Source organism: Quercus suber, unplaced genomic scaffold (assembly GCF_002906115.3).
Source record: "Quercus suber isolate HL8 unplaced genomic scaffold, Cork oak 2.0 scaffold_243, whole genome shotgun sequence".
Classification (NCBI taxonomy): Eukaryota; Viridiplantae; Streptophyta; class Magnoliopsida; order Fagales; family Fagaceae; genus Quercus; species Quercus suber.
In genome coordinates this window covers 116,418-136,284 of record NW_027069700.1, presented here as the reverse complement: position 1 = coordinate 136,284, position 19,867 = coordinate 116,418, and the positions used below count along the sequence as shown (strand labels likewise).

General features: G+C 33.2%; 3 protein-coding genes across 3 annotated transcripts; all 3 read left to right on the top strand.

Moving 5' to 3' along the window:
* Window positions 1–1,891: 1,891 nt before the first annotated feature.
* LOC111987706 (transcription factor MYB14) lies at window positions 1,892–3,473 on the top strand. Its single transcript, XM_024019428.1, has 3 exons — window positions 1,892–2,024; window positions 2,265–2,394; window positions 2,936–3,473. Exons 1-3 carry the CDS (start codon window positions 1,892–1,894, stop codon window positions 3,471–3,473), a joined length of 801 nt encoding a protein of 266 aa, XP_023875196.1.
* Window positions 3,474–12,033: 8,560 nt separating this feature from the next.
* LOC111987707 (transcription factor MYB15) lies at window positions 12,034–13,624 on the top strand. The gene is made up of 3 exons (XM_065780704.1): window positions 12,034–12,322; window positions 12,566–12,695; window positions 13,231–13,624. The coding sequence occupies exons 1-3, from the start codon at window positions 12,190–12,192 to the stop codon at window positions 13,622–13,624; spliced, it is 657 nt and encodes a 218-aa protein (XP_065636776.1). The 5' UTR covers window positions 12,034–12,189.
* A 1,530-nt stretch (window positions 13,625–15,154) lies between these two features.
* On the top strand, window positions 15,155–16,760 carry LOC111994053 (transcription factor WER). Its single transcript, XM_065780703.1, has 3 exons — window positions 15,155–15,287; window positions 15,531–15,660; window positions 16,223–16,760. The coding sequence occupies exons 1-3, from the start codon at window positions 15,155–15,157 to the stop codon at window positions 16,758–16,760; spliced, it is 801 nt and encodes a 266-aa protein (XP_065636775.1).
* The last annotated feature ends 3,107 nt before the right edge of the window (window positions 16,761–19,867 follow it).

The window sequence follows — 19,867 nt, the reverse complement described above, 5'->3', positions numbered from 1 at the left end:
AGAGAGAGAGAGAGAGAGAGAGAGAGAGAGAGAGAGAGAGAGAGAGAGAGAGAGAGAGCGCAGCGCATGATACTTACTATGACTACGAGCCGAATAGTTTTTTTTTTTTTTTTAATGAGCTTTTTGTTGAATTATTTGATCATTTTTTTATTGTTTGACTTAGTCCTGTTTTTGTTTGAACTATTTTTGCTATTATTTGAGCTCATTTTTATTGTTGCTACTTGATCTCTTATTTATTTATTTATTGTTTAAGGGGTTAAGGATCATATTTGGAGTCCAAGGTTTTTTTTGAGTAAAGCGTAATGTTATATCCACAATATTTTAACAACAATTTACAACAAATCATAGGTAACAAACTGCTATTGTTGGTTAAAAAAGTTATGTTTGTAGTAGGTCCAAATTAGAATAAGTTCTTTCTTTTATCTCTTAAAAAAAAAAAAGATTAATTTTTATGGTATTCATTTTTTTAAGGGTAGACAAGACTAGTTTTAGTTGTGTGAGTGTGTATATATATATTTTTCTTTTTTATTTTTCTTTTGCAAGTAAAAATTTTGTCAAGTTAGAATGTTCTTGTGACACTGAACACCCTTTCTATAATGGTCAATACTTTGCTGTCGCTAGCTATGTTATCTGCATGTGCTTGTACACATTTTCCGTACGTTGTTTGCTGTCTCTGAACATACAACGGTGAGAATCACTAACAGGATGGTCCTTATTACTTGGGACACGACCTATGAGAATCACCAACAGGATGGTCCTTATTAATTGGGACACGACCTAAGATACTAATGTTTGAGGGGCCTAAATAAACGGTGAAGTAGCTTTCTCTAAGGAGAAATGCAATGTTAGTGCCACAATAAGTTTTACAACTTTTAACTCAAATCGCTAAACAATATATAGTAAGCTGTGAGTGACGGAAACGTGACATTAGTATTTCTCTCCCAAAACTTGATCTCAGCCTCTACACCTAGCTAATTTGATTAGAGATTTGACTTCAAGCCTCGGGACACATGGAACGATCTTTATAGCCACCGCACACCAAAATCAGAGAGAGAGAAAGCAAAGAATATATATATATATATATAACAATTGACCCTCATGCTTGCTAAATTTTGGAGTATTTAGCACTTTTTTTTTTTTTACTATATTCAACTCATGCAAAAATTTACGTCTACCTTAGTATAATAATTTTTATTTTTCATCTTATATTAACTTATTTATTTTACATTGTATTTCATTAAAATGTCAATTTTCTTGATTTACAAAAAAAAAAAATTTATTTATCGTTCTTCACCCATAACAACCAACATCCACCCTTTTTTTTATCCTCGAAATACATAAAGAAAAAATAAAAAAACTAAATGCGAAATAAATAGTATCAGAGTAAATTTGCACAATTACTTTAGCAACTATATATACTTACACAACTTCACATAACATGATGTATATGAATTTTAGATTTGAATGACTAAAATGTAGTACTTTCTTCTATCATACCAGCACTGATGTAAGTTCTCTTAGGATCCAAGACTTACATTGATGCTAATTGATAATCTCCAAATTAATATTTAGAGAAAAATTTATGCCTACTTTACGGCTACATAGAAGAAGTGGCTTCTATACAAACGAACACATGCAGCTTATGCTGCAGCGTGTAACACACTCTAAAGAGTGCTTTCACTCATGTTTCACGACTTTATCAACAGCCCTTTTCGTTGCAACTTCATTTTGTGCGCCTACCTTTTTTTTTGAATTATTATCTTGATCAAACATATGATTGGTCCACTTCAAGGCTGTAATTATTGAACATTTTTCAACTCAATTTTTTTGGGTATAAATATGCTACTTAGAGCCAGGGAATCACTTGACCTAAATTTTTAATTAGAGAGAGATGGTGAGAGCTCCCTTCTATGATAAAAATGGACTAAAGAAAGGTGCATGGAGTGTAGAAGAAGATAATAAACTAAGGTCTTATATTCAGAGATTTGGCCACTGGAACTGGCGGGAACTTCCCAAATTTGCAGGTAATTAAGAAACTCTTTGAAGCTGATAGAAATCAATCCAAGGACATTTGTATGATTTTCCTTTTATTGTTCATTATTATGCATGATTTGCCTTTATTGACTATCATGATTGTCTTCCATTTTCTGTCATAGTTTTCTTATTTCCTGGGCAAATCCAAATATAAAAAAATAAATTGGAATCCTATGGCATTACAGTACTTCATGTTAATCAACCTTTGTTTGCTATACATTGGTTCACAGGTTTATCAAGGTGTGGGAAGAGTTGCAGACTGCGATGGTTGAACTACCTCCAACCAAATGTAAAACGAGGAAACTACACAGAAGAAGAAGAGTTTATGATCATCAAATTGCATGAAGAACTAGGCAATAAGTAAGGACTTAAAAACTTCGAAAATCTTCAACAAGAATTTGGATGAACATAACTTTATTTACAAAATCTCCCCTTCTTTCCATGCGCTTTTTCTTGTATGCATGTTTACATACTTGATAACAAATATTTATGAGCATAACCTGCTTCACGCATGCCAGTCATTTTGAAGAATTCAGCGTAAATATGTTGGCATGGTGAATACTCATAAGCATCTTATGTCTGCATTAAATGCGTCTGTAAGTAACCAATATATGTCACCATAATTAGTAAGTTTTTCTTTGAAATGATTCAAAATGAATTTTTCAATGAGCTTAAATATGTAAATATAAATATATTGTAATGTAACTACGTATAAACTTTTGAAATTGAGTTAGATTTGGTGTATATGCTGGTGATCCAGTTCTGCTAATCGGTGCTGTTACTTGAACTTTTTACTCTAGACAGTTGATGCAATACAATCTTCTCATTCATCGAAAAGAAGAAACAAAAAAACAAAACAAAACAAAACCTCTATATAAACCCCATGTATTTTTCTTTGTAGATGGTCTATGATTGCAGCAAGCTTGCCAGGGAGATCAGACAATGATATAAAAAACCATTGGCATGCCCACCTGAAGAAGCGCACCATGAAAAATCCTACAGCATTAAAGATGAAAATGCTATCTAATGAAGCTTACCAACATGACGCTGATATAGCAAGGAAAACAGAAACTGACAGTTCTGTAAGCAATTCTCCCTCTTTCCAAATTCAGGAGAGCTCCCAATTACCCCAAGAAACATCTTCTAGTGATTTCTCATACTTGAGCTTTGACAATGCACCTTTATCTGGCATAAATTGGACTACAGAAGATAGTCTCGCTACATTGGAAACACTTGAACAATCGTTTAGTGACTTTTGGACTGAACCCTTTATATTGGACAATACCTACGTCCAGAATAACTATCCAGAATCCTTGGCAGATGGAGGATTTAGTGCATCTCAATCATGCTACAATGAAGGCATAGATTCCATCTACGAGGCAATGCAAGAAGTCGAGAACTACCAGAGAATTAATGAAGATCCATATTTGGTGAACTAGTGTGTTGGTGCATTTTCATATTAAGTATCTCTAGATACTGAGTTTCACGTCTGCATTTTGCGTTTCACACTTTTTTTCATTGAGAAACACGTTTCAGTGCTTTTCAGTGGGTCTTGTGCACTGTTCACAGGACCCACAAACCTCTTTTTTCAATAAAACTTTCATTAAAAATAGGTCTCTTAGCACTATTCACACATTTAAAAATTATTTTCCTACAATGCTTTCAATTTTCAGTTTTCAGCAAAATAAACAGTATCCAAACACACCATAAATGAATAAATGAAATATTTATCAATATACTAGTTAGGTTTTTCTTTTTAATGTTAATAATTAGATGGCGAAAAGCACATTTTAGTCCCTACATTTTCAGGCGATTCCCATTTTAGTCCCTACATTTTATTTTTACCGCTTTTAGTCCTTATCCTGAAAAACGCTTCCCATTTTTGTCTCTGCCGTTACTCATTTAACAGAAATATCCTACATGGCAAACGGTCCAACAGTAAATGCTGACGTGTCTATTAAAATAATATTAAAAAAAGCCACGTCAGATAAAAATAATATTTAAAAATGCCACGTCAGCAATTTAATTTTTGAAAAAAAGCCACCTCAAATAAAAATAATATAAAAAGTTATAACCTAATTATTATTTTTTTTAAAGAAAAGAAATTAGTTAAATTAATTTTTTTTCCTTTTTTTTGGAAGAACATGAAGAACGTGTTCTTCATTTTTCTTTCCCACAAACCCAGAAAATCATACACCGAATGAAGAACGTGTTCTTCATTTTTCTTCCCCACAAACCCAAAAAATCATACCGAAGAACATGAAGAACCCACAAACCCAGAAAATCATACACCGAAGAACATGAAGAACGTGTTCTTCATTTTTCTTCCCCACAAACCCAGAAAATCATACACCACAAACCTAGAAACCCAGAAATCAAACCACAAACCCGAAACCCAGAAACAAAATCACCAAACACCCACTGCCGAGAAACCCACAAACCCAAAAATCAAACCACCCACTACCGAGCAATTCATACCCAAACCCAATACCTAACTCACCAAACACCTAAACAAAAAATCACCAAACACCCAAACAAAACCCAAAGGCACGACCACCACCACCACCTCGAATAGAACCCAGCCACCACCAAAACCCGGCTACGCAAAATAATATATATATATATATATTCATTAACGTTTAAAATAAATAAATTTAGTATCCTTTTAATAATTTTAATAGTATATTTTTTGCAATTACTTATATACTAATATTAATTAAGCTTATAAGTTATAAGTGAAGTAGATAAAAAATAAAAAATAAAAAAAAAAGTACAAAATGATGCTATGGTGACGTGTTTGGGTAGGGAAGTTGTTAGCAAAGAAATATTTTCTTTTTGACCAAAAAAAAAAAAAACCTAAGCCTATGTTTGAATTGGTGGTAAACAATTTCAGGAAATCATTTTCCACGTGTTTGGTAGTTATAGAAAATAGAATTTTTCGGAAAATCACTTCCTATTTTCCCTTAGACAACAGAAATGAATTTCCGTTCCTATTTTCACTTTAATTGATTTCCAGAGAAAGAGAGAGAGAGAGCGCGAGGAAGAAGAGAGAGCTGGCTACCCACGAACCCAAAGCCTAGAGCCGGCGACCCACCGCCTTGAGCCGTCAACCCACGAACCACCGATCTTCGAACCAAAGCTGGCGACCCACGAACCCAAAGCCCAGAGCCTTCAACCTAGACCCAAACCTTCGACCCATCGCCTTCAACCTTCAACCTTCAACCCATCGCCTTCGACCCAGACCTTCAACCCATCGCCTTCGACCCAGACCTTCGACGACCCAGGCCTTCGACCCAGATCTCATCGTCGACCCAGATCCAGACCCAGACCCATCACTCTCTCTTCCTCAATCTCTCAGTTTTGTTTTTTTAAAGTTTGATTGTTGTTGTTGTTGTGGTGGTGTGGTGGTGATGTTTTGGTGGTTGTGGGTTTTGATTGCCGGAATTTGCTGCTGGAATTTGTTGTTGAATTGGCTATGATGTTGAAATTTTTGGTAATAAAATTTGTTTGGATGCTGAGAAAATGTGAAAAAATTATAGGAAAATAGCATTTTCAAAATAGAACCAAACACATGAAAATATTTTCTACAACAATTTTTATAATACAACCAAACACCTGAAAATATTTTCCTTTCCCGAAAATAGCATTTCTGAAAAATAGGCTATTTTTCGAAAATTATTTTACGCGAACCAAATAGACCCTAAATAATATAAAAACTAATGGCTTCAAATGAAAGGAATCAAGAAGCAATAAATACATCACCTGTTTTCTTTTTTTTTTTTCACTCGTTGGTACTGCTGTCTTTTTTACTTTTTCCTCTCCACACGTTTCTCTCTCTCACATTCACTGCTTTTCACACCTTTCAGTAAGAAAATTACTGATATATTCTATATTCTTTCACACGTTTCTCTCTCTCTCCGTAGTGTGCATTTGGGAAGCACGTTCCCAAACGCGTTTGCGTTTTTTTTTTTTTTTACTTTTCAGCTTTCCCAGCCGGCTTTTTGTACTGTTCATTATTGTTGTGGCTATTGTTCATTGAACAGTAGCAGCAATATTTGACTTTTTCACACAAATTTTACTGTTTACGAACCCACAAATTTCACTTTTTAGCAACTTTTTCATTAAAAATGGGTCCCACGATACTATTTACACATTTAAAAATTATTTTGCTACAGTGTCTTTTGAGCTTTCAGTTTTGTCTCGTCTCTCTTAGTTTTGCAGTTTCGGTTCCAAATTCATTTTGCTGCTTGTGTCGCCGACTTGCCGTCCATCACCACTCAAGATCCCGTGAGAGGCCGTTGGCTTCAATGATCAATTATTGAGTTCTAAAATAATGAATTTTTTCAGTTTAAATTTTTTTTTTTCTTTTTTTCTCACAGAACATAGTCAAATATTGTTTAAACAAAATCATCACATGATCTAAATGACCAACCTTCATCATTGGCTCTGCGTGATTCTCCTTCAGATGGGGGCTATTATATATTCATATTATGCATGTGTTTCAATCTTCAAAAGAAGAAAGACACATGGAAAAATGAGAAGAAATAAAATTAAGAATGTATTCAACTCCTTGAATTTTGACTACAGCGAAACGTTTGGAGAAATTCAAAAAAGGAGCAAATGAAAGTCATGGTCTAGCCGACTATCGTTGAATAATTGAAAATGGATAGTTTCTTGTCTCCAAAAAAAATGGACTGTCTCTTAGGCTTTTGAACCAATAACCATTGGCACAAAAATTTATAAAGTTAAAATTGGACACATGACACAAAATTAAATTTCAATTCTAAAATCTAATTAAATTTTTTCTGAACTTTGCCTATATATATATATATATAGATGATTAGTAATTCAAGAAGATAATTATTTATAAGGTGAAGACATCCTTTTAGTCCCTATATTTTGTGGTTATAGTTAATTTAATCCCTACATTTTAATAATAATCAATTTAATCATTATTATTTTTAACTTGCAAACAATTTGGTCTTTACCACTAACTCATTAATGAAAAATGCCAATGTGACAAACAGTGTGAACTAAGAAGCTTATGTGGCCTATAATATGAAAGGTTTGGCCCAACCAAAATCAGCCACATCAATTAAAAATCCAAGTCACATCCACATTAGAAAAATTAACAAATCTAATTGTCTTTTCATTACTCATCCAATCCAACCCAAAACCATCCATTCTTTTTCATCCATTATTCATTTTTAGGGTGATGAAGAACGGATGAAAAAGAATGGATGGTTTTGTTAAATTTGCTAACGTGGATATGACGTAGATTTTTAATTGTTATGGCTAATTTTGGTTGGGCCAAGTGAGTCATAGTGCACATCATTTACCACGTCGGCATTTTCTGTTAGTAAGTTAACGGTATGACCAAATTGATAGCAAGTCAAAAATTATAGGTGATAGGCCAAAAATGTATTAACCCCTTGCAAATTAATTAATTACCCAAGTTAATTAATTAAGTTCAATTACATGTAATGGCGTGATAGCACAAACAGATCACCAACTAAACTAAATGCAGCGGAAATTAAATTTGACAAGGTGATTAGTTTACGAATGAAAAAACTACTAAGGCAAAAACCTCACCGGGTGATTTTAAGGTCACCACTCCCAAGAATCCACTAATTAATAATCAAGCGATTACAAGTAAAAGGAATCTTACCAACTACCCTTGGTTTATCCCAAATTACCAACTTACAATTGAATCTTCACTCCAATGCCCAATTGGACTTGATCTTGTAGTGTCACTCTTTCTGTTTAATGCACGAATCTCAGTACGTAACTAACTAATGATACATGGATCCTAGTAAATGACTAACTCCAACAACTTGAAAAAGGTTGTTGGATGCAAAGTTCTTCACTTCAAGCATAATGAAGATTAGAAAGCTCCTTGGTTACAAAACCCTTTGGCATAAAAGCGCAGTAGCTTCTTTTAGAAAGAATAAGGCACTAGGTCACTCAATACATGTGCGACGGCTTTTAAAATAATCCTTATATATGTCTAGGGTTGTGAGAAAAGAAAATCTACACAAATATACAAGAATCTGCATGCAATTAGATCTGAAAAGTCTGATTTCATAATTCTCAACAGAAACAGCTTGTGTCGAGATTCTGTCGAGCTTCAACATTAATTCTCGATAGAAAGGATTCTGTCAAGACTTTTGTCGAACTTTAGTGAAAGTTCTTTCTTCACTTATTTCTTGGTTAGATCTTCATGGCTTTAACATTTGACTTGAACTCTTATTTCTTAAAGTACTAAACTCATCGTAGATCTACCCAATTACAAGTAAAATGCATTTTATCAAAAGATTAGCCAGTTACATAAAATATGTCCTTAAATAGAAACCAAATTGATTGCTACCAAAATGTAGGGACCAAATAATTGTGACCCCAAAATGTAAGGATCAAAATAGTATTTTTGCCTATTTATAATGCAACAGGGCATATGTCAAAGCAGCGGAAGCTTTAAGAAAATTTTAAAGAACTTAAATATATCAACATCATAACAAACAAATATATGAAGTTTTACAATTTCTTTCTACTAATAAAATGAAAAGACAAAAAGAGACTGATGAGAGAAAAAGTGATAACTAAGAATGCTAAGATGAGAGAAATAAAATAAAAGAAAATCTGAAATGATGAGAGAGAGAGAGAGAGAGAGAGAGAGAGAGAGAGAGAGACCTATATATATATATATATATATATATATATAGATGATTAGTAATTCAAGAAGATAATTATTTATAAGGTGAAGACATCCTTTTAGTCCCTATATTTTGTGGTTACAGTTAATTTAATCCCTACATTTTAATAATAGTCAATTTAATCATTATTATTTTTAACTTGCAAACAATTTGGTCTTTACCACTAACTCATTAATGAAAAATGCCAATGTGACAAACAGTGTGAACTAAGAAGCTTATGTGGCCTATAATATGAAAGGTTTGGCCCAACCAAAATCAGCCACATCAATTAAAAATCCAAGTCACATCCACATTAGAAAAATTAACAAATCTAATTGTCTTTTCATTACTCATCCAATCCAACCCAAAACCATCCATTCTTTTTCATCCATTATTCATTTTTAGGGTGATGAAGAACGGATGAAAAAGAATGGATGGTTTTGTTAAATTTGCTAACGTGGATATGACGTAGATTTTTAATTGTTATGGCTAATTTTGGTTGGGCCAAGTGAGTCATAGTGCACATCATTTACCACGTCGGCATTTTCTGTTAGTAAGTTAACGGTATGACCAAATTGATAGCAAGTCAAAAATTATAGGTGATAGGCCAAAAATGTATTAACCCCTTGCAAATTAATTAATTACCCAAGTTAATTAATTAAGTTCAATTACATGTAATGGCATGATAGCACAAACAGATCACCAACTAAACTAAATGCAGCGGAAATTAAATTTGACAAGGTGATTAGTTTACGAATGAAAAAAACTACTAAGGCAAAAACCTCACCAGGTGATTTTAAGGTCACCACTCCCAAGAATCCACTAATTAATAATCAAGCGATTACAAGTAAAAGGAATCTTACCAACTACCCTTGGTTTATCCCAAATTACCAACTTACAATTGAATCTTCACTCCAATGCCCAATTGGACTTGATCTTGTAGTGGCACTCTTTCTGTTTAATGCACGAATCTCAGTACGTAACTAACTAATGATACATGGATCCCAGTAAATGACTAACTCCAACAACTTGAAAAAGGTTGTTGGATGCAAAGTTCTTCACTTCAAGCATAATGAAGACTAGAAAGCTCCTTGGTTACAAAACCCTTTGGCATAAAAGCGCAGTAGCTTCTTTCAGAAAGAATAAGGCACTAGGTCACTCAATACATGTGCGACGGCTTTTAAAATAATCCTTATATATGTCTAGGGTTGTGAGAAAAGAAAATCTACACAAATATACAAAAATCTGCATGCAATTAGATCTGAAAAGTCTGATTTCATAATTCTCAACAGAAACAGCTTGTGTCGAGATTCTGTCGAGCTTCAACATTAATTCTCGATAGAAAGGATTCTGTCAAGACTTTTGTCGAACTTTAGTGAAAGTTATTTCTTCACTTATTTCTTGGTTAGATCTTCATGGCTTTAACATTTGACTTGAACTCTTATTTCTTAAAGTACTAAACTCATCATAGATCTACCCAATTACAAGTAAAATGCATTTTATCAAAAGATTAGCCAATTACATAAAATATGTCCTTAAATAGAAACCAAATTGATTGCTACCAAAATGTAGGGACCAAATAATTGTGACCCCAAAATGTAAGGATCAAAATAGTATTTTTGCCTATTTATAATGCAACAGGGCATATGTCAAAGCAGCGGAAGCTTTAAGAAAATTTTAAAGAACTTAAATATATCAACATCATAACAAACAAATATATGAAGTTTTACAATTTCTTTCTACTAATAAAATGAAAAGACAAAAAGAGACTGATGAGAGAAAAAGTGATAACTAAGAATGCTAAGATGAGAGAAATAAAATAAAAGAAAATCTGAAATGATGAGAGAGAGAGAGAGAGAGAGAGAGAGAGAGAGAGAGAGAGAGCAATGGATGATACTTACTATGACTACGAGCCGAATAGAGGTTTTATTTTTTTAAATGAGCTTTTTGTTGAATTATTTGATAATTTTTTGTTGTTTGACTTAGTCTTGTATTTGTTTGGACTATTTTTGCTATTATTTGAGCTCATTTTTATTTTCGTTTAAGGGGTTAAGATCATATTTGGGGTCCAAGATTTTTTTTTCAAGTAAAACGTAATGTTACATCCACAATATTTTAACAACAATTATTTCACAAAAAATCATAGGTAATAAACTACTATTGGTGGTTAAAAAGTTATGTTAGTAGTAGGTCCATATTAGAACTGATAACAACTTACCACCTAAAATTTATTGTGAAAATATTATGAACGTAATTACAAAACTAGTTAGTTGTGTGTGTGTGTATCTATATATATATATATATATATTCTTTTCTCTTTTTCTCTTTTGCAAGTAAAAATTTTGTCAAGTTAGAATGTTGTTGTGAACACTGAACACCCTTTCTACAATGTAGAGCTGCCACACTGTGACGAAGCATGCGATTGCGACACATTAGAGTAATTGAAAATGTGGGAAATTGACGTAATTAAGATCTCATCTTGCATTTGACCATGATTTCAAATCAATACTTTGCATTTGACGTAATTGCGTGTGTGCTTGTCTCGGCACCAAAATCAGAGGGAGAGAAAGCAAAGAATAAATATATATAAATATATATATATATAGAGATACTATTCATTTGTTATTTTGAATGCTAAAAATTTACCCTGGTGATTGTTGTTTTTTGGAGTATTTAGCTCTCTTTTTTTTACCATATTTAGCTTGTGCAAAAATTTACGTCTATTTTAGTATAAGAATTTACTTTTTTTTATTTTATATATTCACTTTTTAAACCACCTTATATTAAATTATTTATTTTACACTACATTTCATTAAAATATTAATTTTCTTGATTTTTTTAAAAAATTGTTTATCTTTCTCACCCACAATAACCAACATCCACCTTCATTTTTTTATCCTCGAAATACATAAAAAAAAATAATAAAAAAATTAAATGCAAAATAAATAGTGTCAGAGTAAATTTACATAATTACTTAAACAACTATATATTTTTACACAACTTTGCATGGCGCGATGTATATGAATTTTAGACTTGATTGACTAAAATGTAGTACTTCTCCTCTATTATATAAGCATTGATGTAAGTGCTCTTAGAATGCAAGACTTACATTGATGCTAATTGATAATCTCAAATATCTAGGGAAAAATTTGTGCCTACTTTACGGCTACATAGAAGAAGTGGCTTCTATACAATCGAACACAGCTTATGCTGTAGCATGTAACACACTCTAAAGAGTGCTTTCACTCATGGAATCATGACTTTATCAAAAGACCTTTTCGTTGAACTTCATTTTGGGGGCCTACTTTTTTCTTTTTTTCTTTTTTTCTTTTTTTTAATCTTGACCAAACATATGATAGGTCCATCTTCACAGTAATTATTGAACATTTTTCAACTCAATTTTTTTTTGTATAAATATGCTACTTAGAGCTAGGGAATCACTTGACCTAAATTTTTAATTAGAGAGATGGTGAGAGCTCCCTTCTATGATAAAAATGGACTAAAGAAAGGTGCATGGAGTGTAGAAGAAGATAATAAACTAAGGTCTTATATTCATAGATTTGGCCACTGGAACTGGCGGGAACTTCCCAAATTTGCAGGTAATTAAGAAACTCTTTAAAGCTGATAGAAATCAATCCAAGAAGGAAATTTGTATGATTTTCCTTTACTTTTATTGTTCATTTTTATGCATAATTTGCCTTTATTGACTATCATGATTGTCTTCCATTTTCTGTCATACTTTTCTTTCCTGGGAAAATCCAAATATAAAAAAATAAATTGGAATCCTGTGGCTTTACAGTACTTCATGTTAATCAACCTTTTTTGTTATACATTGATTACAGGTTTATCAAGGTGTGGGAAGAGTTGCAGACTGCGATGGATGAACTACCTCCAGCCAAATGTAAAACGAGGAAACTACACAGAAGAAGAAGAGCTTATGATCATCAAATTGCATGAAGAACTAGGCAATAAGTAAGGACTTAGAAATTCTTCAACAAGAATTTGGACGAACATAACTTTATATCAAAATCTCCCCTTCTTTCCATGCGCTTTTTCTTGTTTGCATGTTTTCATAATTGATAACAAATATTTATGAGCATAACCTACTTCACGCATGCCAGTCATTTTGAAGAATTCAGCGTAAACATGTTGGCATGGTGAAGACTCATAAGCATCTTATGTCTTCATTAAATGCGTCTGTAAGTAACCAAGATATGTCACCATAATTAGTCATTTTTTCTTTGAAATGATTCAAAATGAATTTTTCAATGAGCTTAAATATGTGAATATAAATATATAGTAATGTAACTACATATAAACTTTTGAAATTGAGTTAGATTTGGTGTATATACTGGTGTTCCAGTTCTGCTAATAGGTGCTGTTACTTTAACTTTGTTCTCTAGAGCTCTAGGCATTTGATGCAATACAACCTTCTCATTCATCGAAAAGAAGAAACAACAAAAAAAAAAAAAACCTCTATATAAACCCCATGTATTTTTCTTTGTAGATGGTCTATGATTGCAGCAAGCTTGCCAGGGAGATCAGATAATGATATAAAAAACCATTGGCATGCCCATCTAAAGAAGCGCGCCAAGAAAAATCCTACAAAATCAAAGATGAAAACGCTATCCAATGAAGCTTACCAACATGACGCTGATATAGCAAGGAAAACAGAAACTGACAGTTCTGTAAGCAGTTCTTCCTCTTACCAAGTTCAGGAGAGCTCCCAATTACCCCTAGAAACATCTTCTAGTGAATTTTCATACTTGAGCTTTGATAATGCACCTATATTTGGCATAAATTGGACTGCAGAAGATAGTCTCGCTACATTTAAAACACTTGAACAATCATTTAGTGACTTTTGGACTGAACCCTATATATTGGACAATACCTACTGTTAGTACATTTTAAATTAAATATGTTGAAACTCAAAATAACTGAAGATGAATAAAGAGATGAGTTATAATTTGTTAAAGAAAAAGTTACTTGTATGTAAGTTAGATTAAATAAATTAAGAGAAGTTTTCTAAATTAATAAATAACATGTAGGTTATGTAAAGGGTTGGAAGACTATATATACGGCTATGATATGGACTAATTTCATATCAAGAGTGAATGAAGAAAATAGTTAAAAGCAAAGAGTGTTGTGTGAGAGAGTGAATTCAATAATATTCCTAAATACTTGAGAAATTTCGGGCCAAAGAAAGGTGTTCTTTCTAGTGGAGCTTTGGGCTTGAACACTTTGTGCAGAAGCTGTTCTAGCCATACAACATTTGTTGGGCTGTTGTATCCTGGGGGAGACAAGTCAGAGAAGGTCTGCACCGGTTACAAAGATTAGCCAACCAAGGGCTTGAATCTCCTTAAAGAGAGCGAGTGCCGCGCCTCAGTCCAAATAGTGTTGTGTAATTTCTCTCTTTAAATTAATAATATTCAGCGTACTATTCAGTTTCTCTTAGTGTTGTTTCCATTATTATTGTGTTTGTACCAACACCTACATCCAAAATAAATATCCAGAATCCTTGGCAAATGCAGGATTTAGTGCATCTCAATCATGCTACAATGAAGGCATAGATTCCATCTACGAGGCAATGCAAGAAGTGGAGAACTACCAGAGGATTAATGAAGATCCATATTTGGTGAACTAGTGTGTTGGTGCATTTTCATATTAAATGAATAAATGAAATACTTATCAATATACTAATTAGGTTTTTCTTTTTAATTTGAATAATTAGATTAATTGAATGAGAAAAGGAGGGAGTTTCATGAGGTAATCATTTCATAGAGGGGAGTTCAATGTTAAGAAAATAGATTCCTACATTAATAAAGAGAAAATCTACATTATGTTATAAAAAATTTCCCTCCACTGGCGCCTATTTTTTAGTTTACAATAGCGACGAAATTTATTTTTCGTCGCTAAATGTAATAATTTTTTTCACTTTTAGTGACGAAATATGAATTTCGTCACTAAAGCTGTATTTTTAGCGACGAAAAATATTTCCTCACTAATTTTCGTCGCTAAAAATACATTTTGTTGTAGTGTGTGAGTGCTCTTAGGATGCAAGACTTACATTGATGCTAATTGATAATCTCAAATATCTAGGGAAAAATTTGTGCCTACCTTACGGCTACATAGAAGAAGTGGCTTCTATACAATCGAACACAGCTTATGCTGCGGCATGTAACACACTCTAAATAGCGCTTTCACTCATGGAATCATGACTTTATCAAAAGACCTTTTCGTTGCAACTTCATTTTGGGGGCCTACTTTTTTTTTTTTTCTTTTTTCTTTTTTTTTTTCTTTTCTTGACCAAACATATGATAGGTCCATCTTCAAGGAAGTAATTATTGAACATTTTTCAACTCAATTTTTTTGAATAAATATGCTACGTAGAGCTAGGGAATCACTTGACCTAAATTTTTAATTAGAGAGAGATGGTGAGAGCTCCCTTCTATGATAAAAATGGACTAAAGAAAGGTGCATGGAGTGTAGAAGAAGATAATAAACTAAGGTCTTATATTCAAAGATTTGGCCACTGGAACTGGCGGGAACTTCCCAAATTTGCAGGTAATTAAGAAACTCTTTGAAGCTGATAGAAATCAATCCAAGAAGGACATTTGTATGATTTTCCTTTACTTTTATTGTTCATTTTTATGCATAATTTGCCTTTATTGACTATCATGATTGTCTTCCATTTTCTGTCATACTTTTCTTTCCTGGGAAAATTCAAATATAAAAAAATAAATTGGAATCCTGTGGCTTTACAGTACTTCATGTTAATCAACCTTTTTTGTTATACATTGATTACAGGTTTATCAAGGTGTGGGAAGAGTTGCAGACTGCGATGGATGAACTACCTCCAGCCAAATGTAAAACGAGGAAACTACACAGAAGAAGAAGAGCTTATGATCATCAAATTGCATGAAGAACTAGGCAATAAGTAAGGACTTAAAACTTAGAAATTCTTCAACAAGAATTTGGACGAACATAACTTTATATCAAAATCTCCCCTTCTTTCCATGCGCTTTTTCTTGTTTGCATGTTTTCATAATTGATAACAAATATTTATGAGCATAACCTACTTCATGCATGCCAGTCATTTTGAAGAATCAGCGTAAACATGTTGGCATGGTGAAGACTCATAAACATCTTATGTCTTCATTAAATGCGTCTGTAAGTAACCAAGATATGTCACCATAATTAGTCATTTTTCTTTGAAATGATTCAAAATGAATTTTTCAATGAGCTTAAATGTGTGAATATAAATATATAGTAATGTAACTACATATAAACTTTTGAAATTGAGTTAGATTTGGTGTATATACTGGTGTTCCAGTTCTGCTAATAGGTGCTGTTACTTTAACTTTGTACTCTAGAGCTCTAGGCATTTGATGCAATACAACCTTCTCATTCATCGAAAAGAAGAAACAACAACAACAACAACAACCAAAAAAAAAAAAAAAAAAAACCTCTATATAAACCCCATGTATTTTTCTTTGTAGATGGTCTATGATTGCAGCAAGCTTGCCAGGGAGATCAGATAATGATATAAAAAACCATTGGCATGCCCACCTAAAGAAGCGCGCCAAGAAAAATCCTACAAAATCAAAGATGAAAACGCTATCCAATGAAGCTTACCAACATGACGCTGATATAGCAAGGAAAACAGAAACTGACAGTTCTGTAAGCAGTTCTTCCTCTTACCAAGTTCAGGAGAGCTCCCAATTACCCCTAGAAACATCTTCTAGTGAATTTTCATACTTGAGCTTTGATAATGCACCTATATTTGGCATAAATTGGAGTGCAGAAGATAGTCTCGCTACATTTGAAACACTTGAACAATCATTTAGTGACTTTTGGACTGAACCCTTTATATTGGACAATGCCTACATCCAAAATAAATATCCAGAATCCTTGGCAAATGCAGGATTTAGTGCATCTCAATCATGCTACAATGAAGGCATAGATTCCATTTACGAGGCAATGCAAGAAGTGGAGAACTACCAGAGGATTAATGAAGATCCATATTTGGTGAAATAGTGTGTTGGTGCATTTTCATATTAAATGAATAAATGAAATATTTATCAATACACTTATTAGGTTTTTCTTTTTAATTTGAATAATTAGATTAATTGAATGAGAAAAGGAGGGAGTTTCATGAGGTAATCATTTCATAGAGGGGAGTTCAATGTTAAGAAAATAGATTCCTACATTAATAAAGAGAAAATCTACATTATGTTATAATTGATGATGTTATTTGCTTAAGAACGTGATGCATACAAATGATACAATCCACACTAGAGGAGGTGAAACGCTGGAGATTTCCAATCCAATTCCATTTTCCCCTGTAATTTCAAATTAATTTTTGTATTTCTATTGACAAGGTATGATAATTATATTCTCTCAAATGCTTTCTTTTGTTTCTTTGTTTCAGTGGAAAACATTTTAATTTCCTTGAAAAAAAAAATTCCAAAAAGAGTGACTAGTTTTGATGTTTATTGTAGCAAATTTGAATATGACCTTGAAAACGTTTTATATACATCATTTAATACGCTTAAAAATCATTAATATTTCATATAGACTCAATGCTGGTTTCGGTGAGAGTACTAATGGTAGCGACCTCAAAGATACTAGTGGTGGCAGTGATAGAATTAGCAATGGTCGTGGTGAATGTAGTGAAGGTAGTAGTGGTGATGGTGATGGTGATGGTTTTAGGAGCAAGAAGAAATGAATGGGGAAGGCCATAAGGAAATTGTAGAAAACCACTCCCACTTCTCATAGAAAATGCTTTTCACCGTTTTGACTTATTTTATATAAACCATGGAAAACATTTTAGGAAAATCTTAGACCCCAAATTATTTATGCAGTGGATTAGTTGGTATTAATTGAATAATTTATGTGTATTCCAATAAGGAATTCAACCACAGTAATCAATCACCAATTCTAAAACAATAATAGTAAAAGCAATAAAAGGCACACTAATTTTGGTGACAAAGTGGAAAGTTAAGATTTCAAGTTGTAATGTTCAAGATGTATGTCAAAGAATACAGAATTTAAAAAATTTGACTACCCTAACGCTCAATTGATCAAACAAGAGTCTTCAACGACCTTTTAAATTTTAATCACAGCTCAATCAATCAAAAGCAAATTCTTGATATGGCTTGATTGATCAAAAAATAGGAAAGCTAAATTTGACATGTTTTGTTTAAGTCAATGTTGTCTTGGTTTTTTGTTCCCTACATTCAAGCGTATAGAAGGTCATATTATAGCACGACACAGAAGTTATTTTAGAGAGTTATTTTTGTGTGCTACAAAGAGAGAAAATCTTAACCTAATTATCACCAACCCTTTATTTTTAGAGATAATTATAATATGCTACTAACCACACTGCTCAAACCATTTCTCTCTAAGCCCTTAAGCACTTTGATCAGAACGGTTTGAAGCTAAAGAGCCAATCCTAGATCATTGTTTTAGAACAATTTGAAACTACTATAGTCAATTTGGTCATTACCATTAATTCATGTCCCTAGTGAATTAACAGTAAAAATTGAATTGACTGCAAGTATAAAATAACAAGGACCAACTTAACTGTTACCAAAATGTATGGACCAAATTGATATTTTTGCTAAAAATAAATAACAAAAGTCTAATTGACCAGTCCTCTCAAACTTTGGTCAGATATTCTCTAGCTACCAAATAGAACGCCTGAGCATTTCAATCAAAGGGTAAAAAAAATTAACTAAACAAGTAATGTTAGGAAAAAAAAAAGTGTGCTTCAGCGTAATGGCCTAACTTGGGCCTATGTCCAACCTTAACGAAAGCAAGGAAGTAGTAACCTGTCATGGCCATTGGAGGGCTACACCAGTGGCCTAATGATGAGCAAGTTGGCGTATTCTTTCAACCATAAATCAATATCTAGAATTATAACATCTTAATGATTACTGCAGATATAAACATTTTCAGATTTTACAATTAAAAATTAAGTAGACGGTAAAATTTTGATTATATTTTTGCGTTTCCAAAAGAGTAAGAAACCTTTTTCTATGAGATTCCTACTGGAGGGAGGGGAGACTGACATTTTGATTTCCATTATTGCACCAAATCAACCATCTAAGATCAAATCATCCAGTAACAAATGTATAGTTCTTTACTAAAAGTTCAATATGTGTATAAAACACCCTTAAACGTTTAGACTCAAAATTATAAAATATCAATTCAAGCTTATAATCAAACAATTAATGTGCGGAATATGAACATAAGCCAATCACAGAATTGATAACAAATCTAAGCCAAATATAAACACAACCACAACAATAAATATAAGGCAAAGATAAAGGAAAGAAAGATGCAAACACACGGACAACACACGATGCTTTATCGAAAAGGAAACCGAAGTCCTCGACGTAAAACCTCTCCGCCGCCCTCCAAGCGATAAATAACTAAAGAATATAGTTGGGATACATAAACAGCAGAAAACCCTCCAAGCCTAATCTACCCAAGTACCTAAGCCCTCCAAGCTTCTTGCTCCAACGAGGTTACGCCGAACCTATTTCTTCTTTAGCTTCCTGGATTCCGCTACTATACCATAGCATCAACCAATGTATATTGGTTCCTTCCAAACTGCTTCCCGTAGCACCAAATGGACCTTCTCACAGACGTGGGTGTGGTGAGATAAGAATTTGGTCAATGGCCTCTCAAGGATGTAATAATGGAGAGGAAGAGAGTAGAGGAATTTATAGAGTCTCTAAGGTAAAGATTGGGGATGAGGCAATCTTGTTTTTCTCTAGGGTTTCTCTCACAAAAATTCTCTCTGGAAGCTCTTTCAATTTAGTGGGTATAAGGGTCTATATATAGTGGGGTGAGAAAGGAATACGAAGAGACAGTTTTTGCCAAACAGGGCTGATTCGCGGTTTGGTTTCGCGGCTTATCCAAGTCGCGAATTCAAGTCGCGACGTAACGGTCTGGCTAGCCTGGACTTTTGTCCTGTAGTGCGACAACTGGCGCGACCTTTCAGCTTCCTCGTGTGCATCTCATGTGCCTGCATTTGGCGGCTTGTAGCCGCGAACCACCCGCAAGTCCTAGCCGCAAAACTCTGCTTCTTTGCACATACTTGAGCTTTTCTTCACATCTTCTCACACACTACCCTT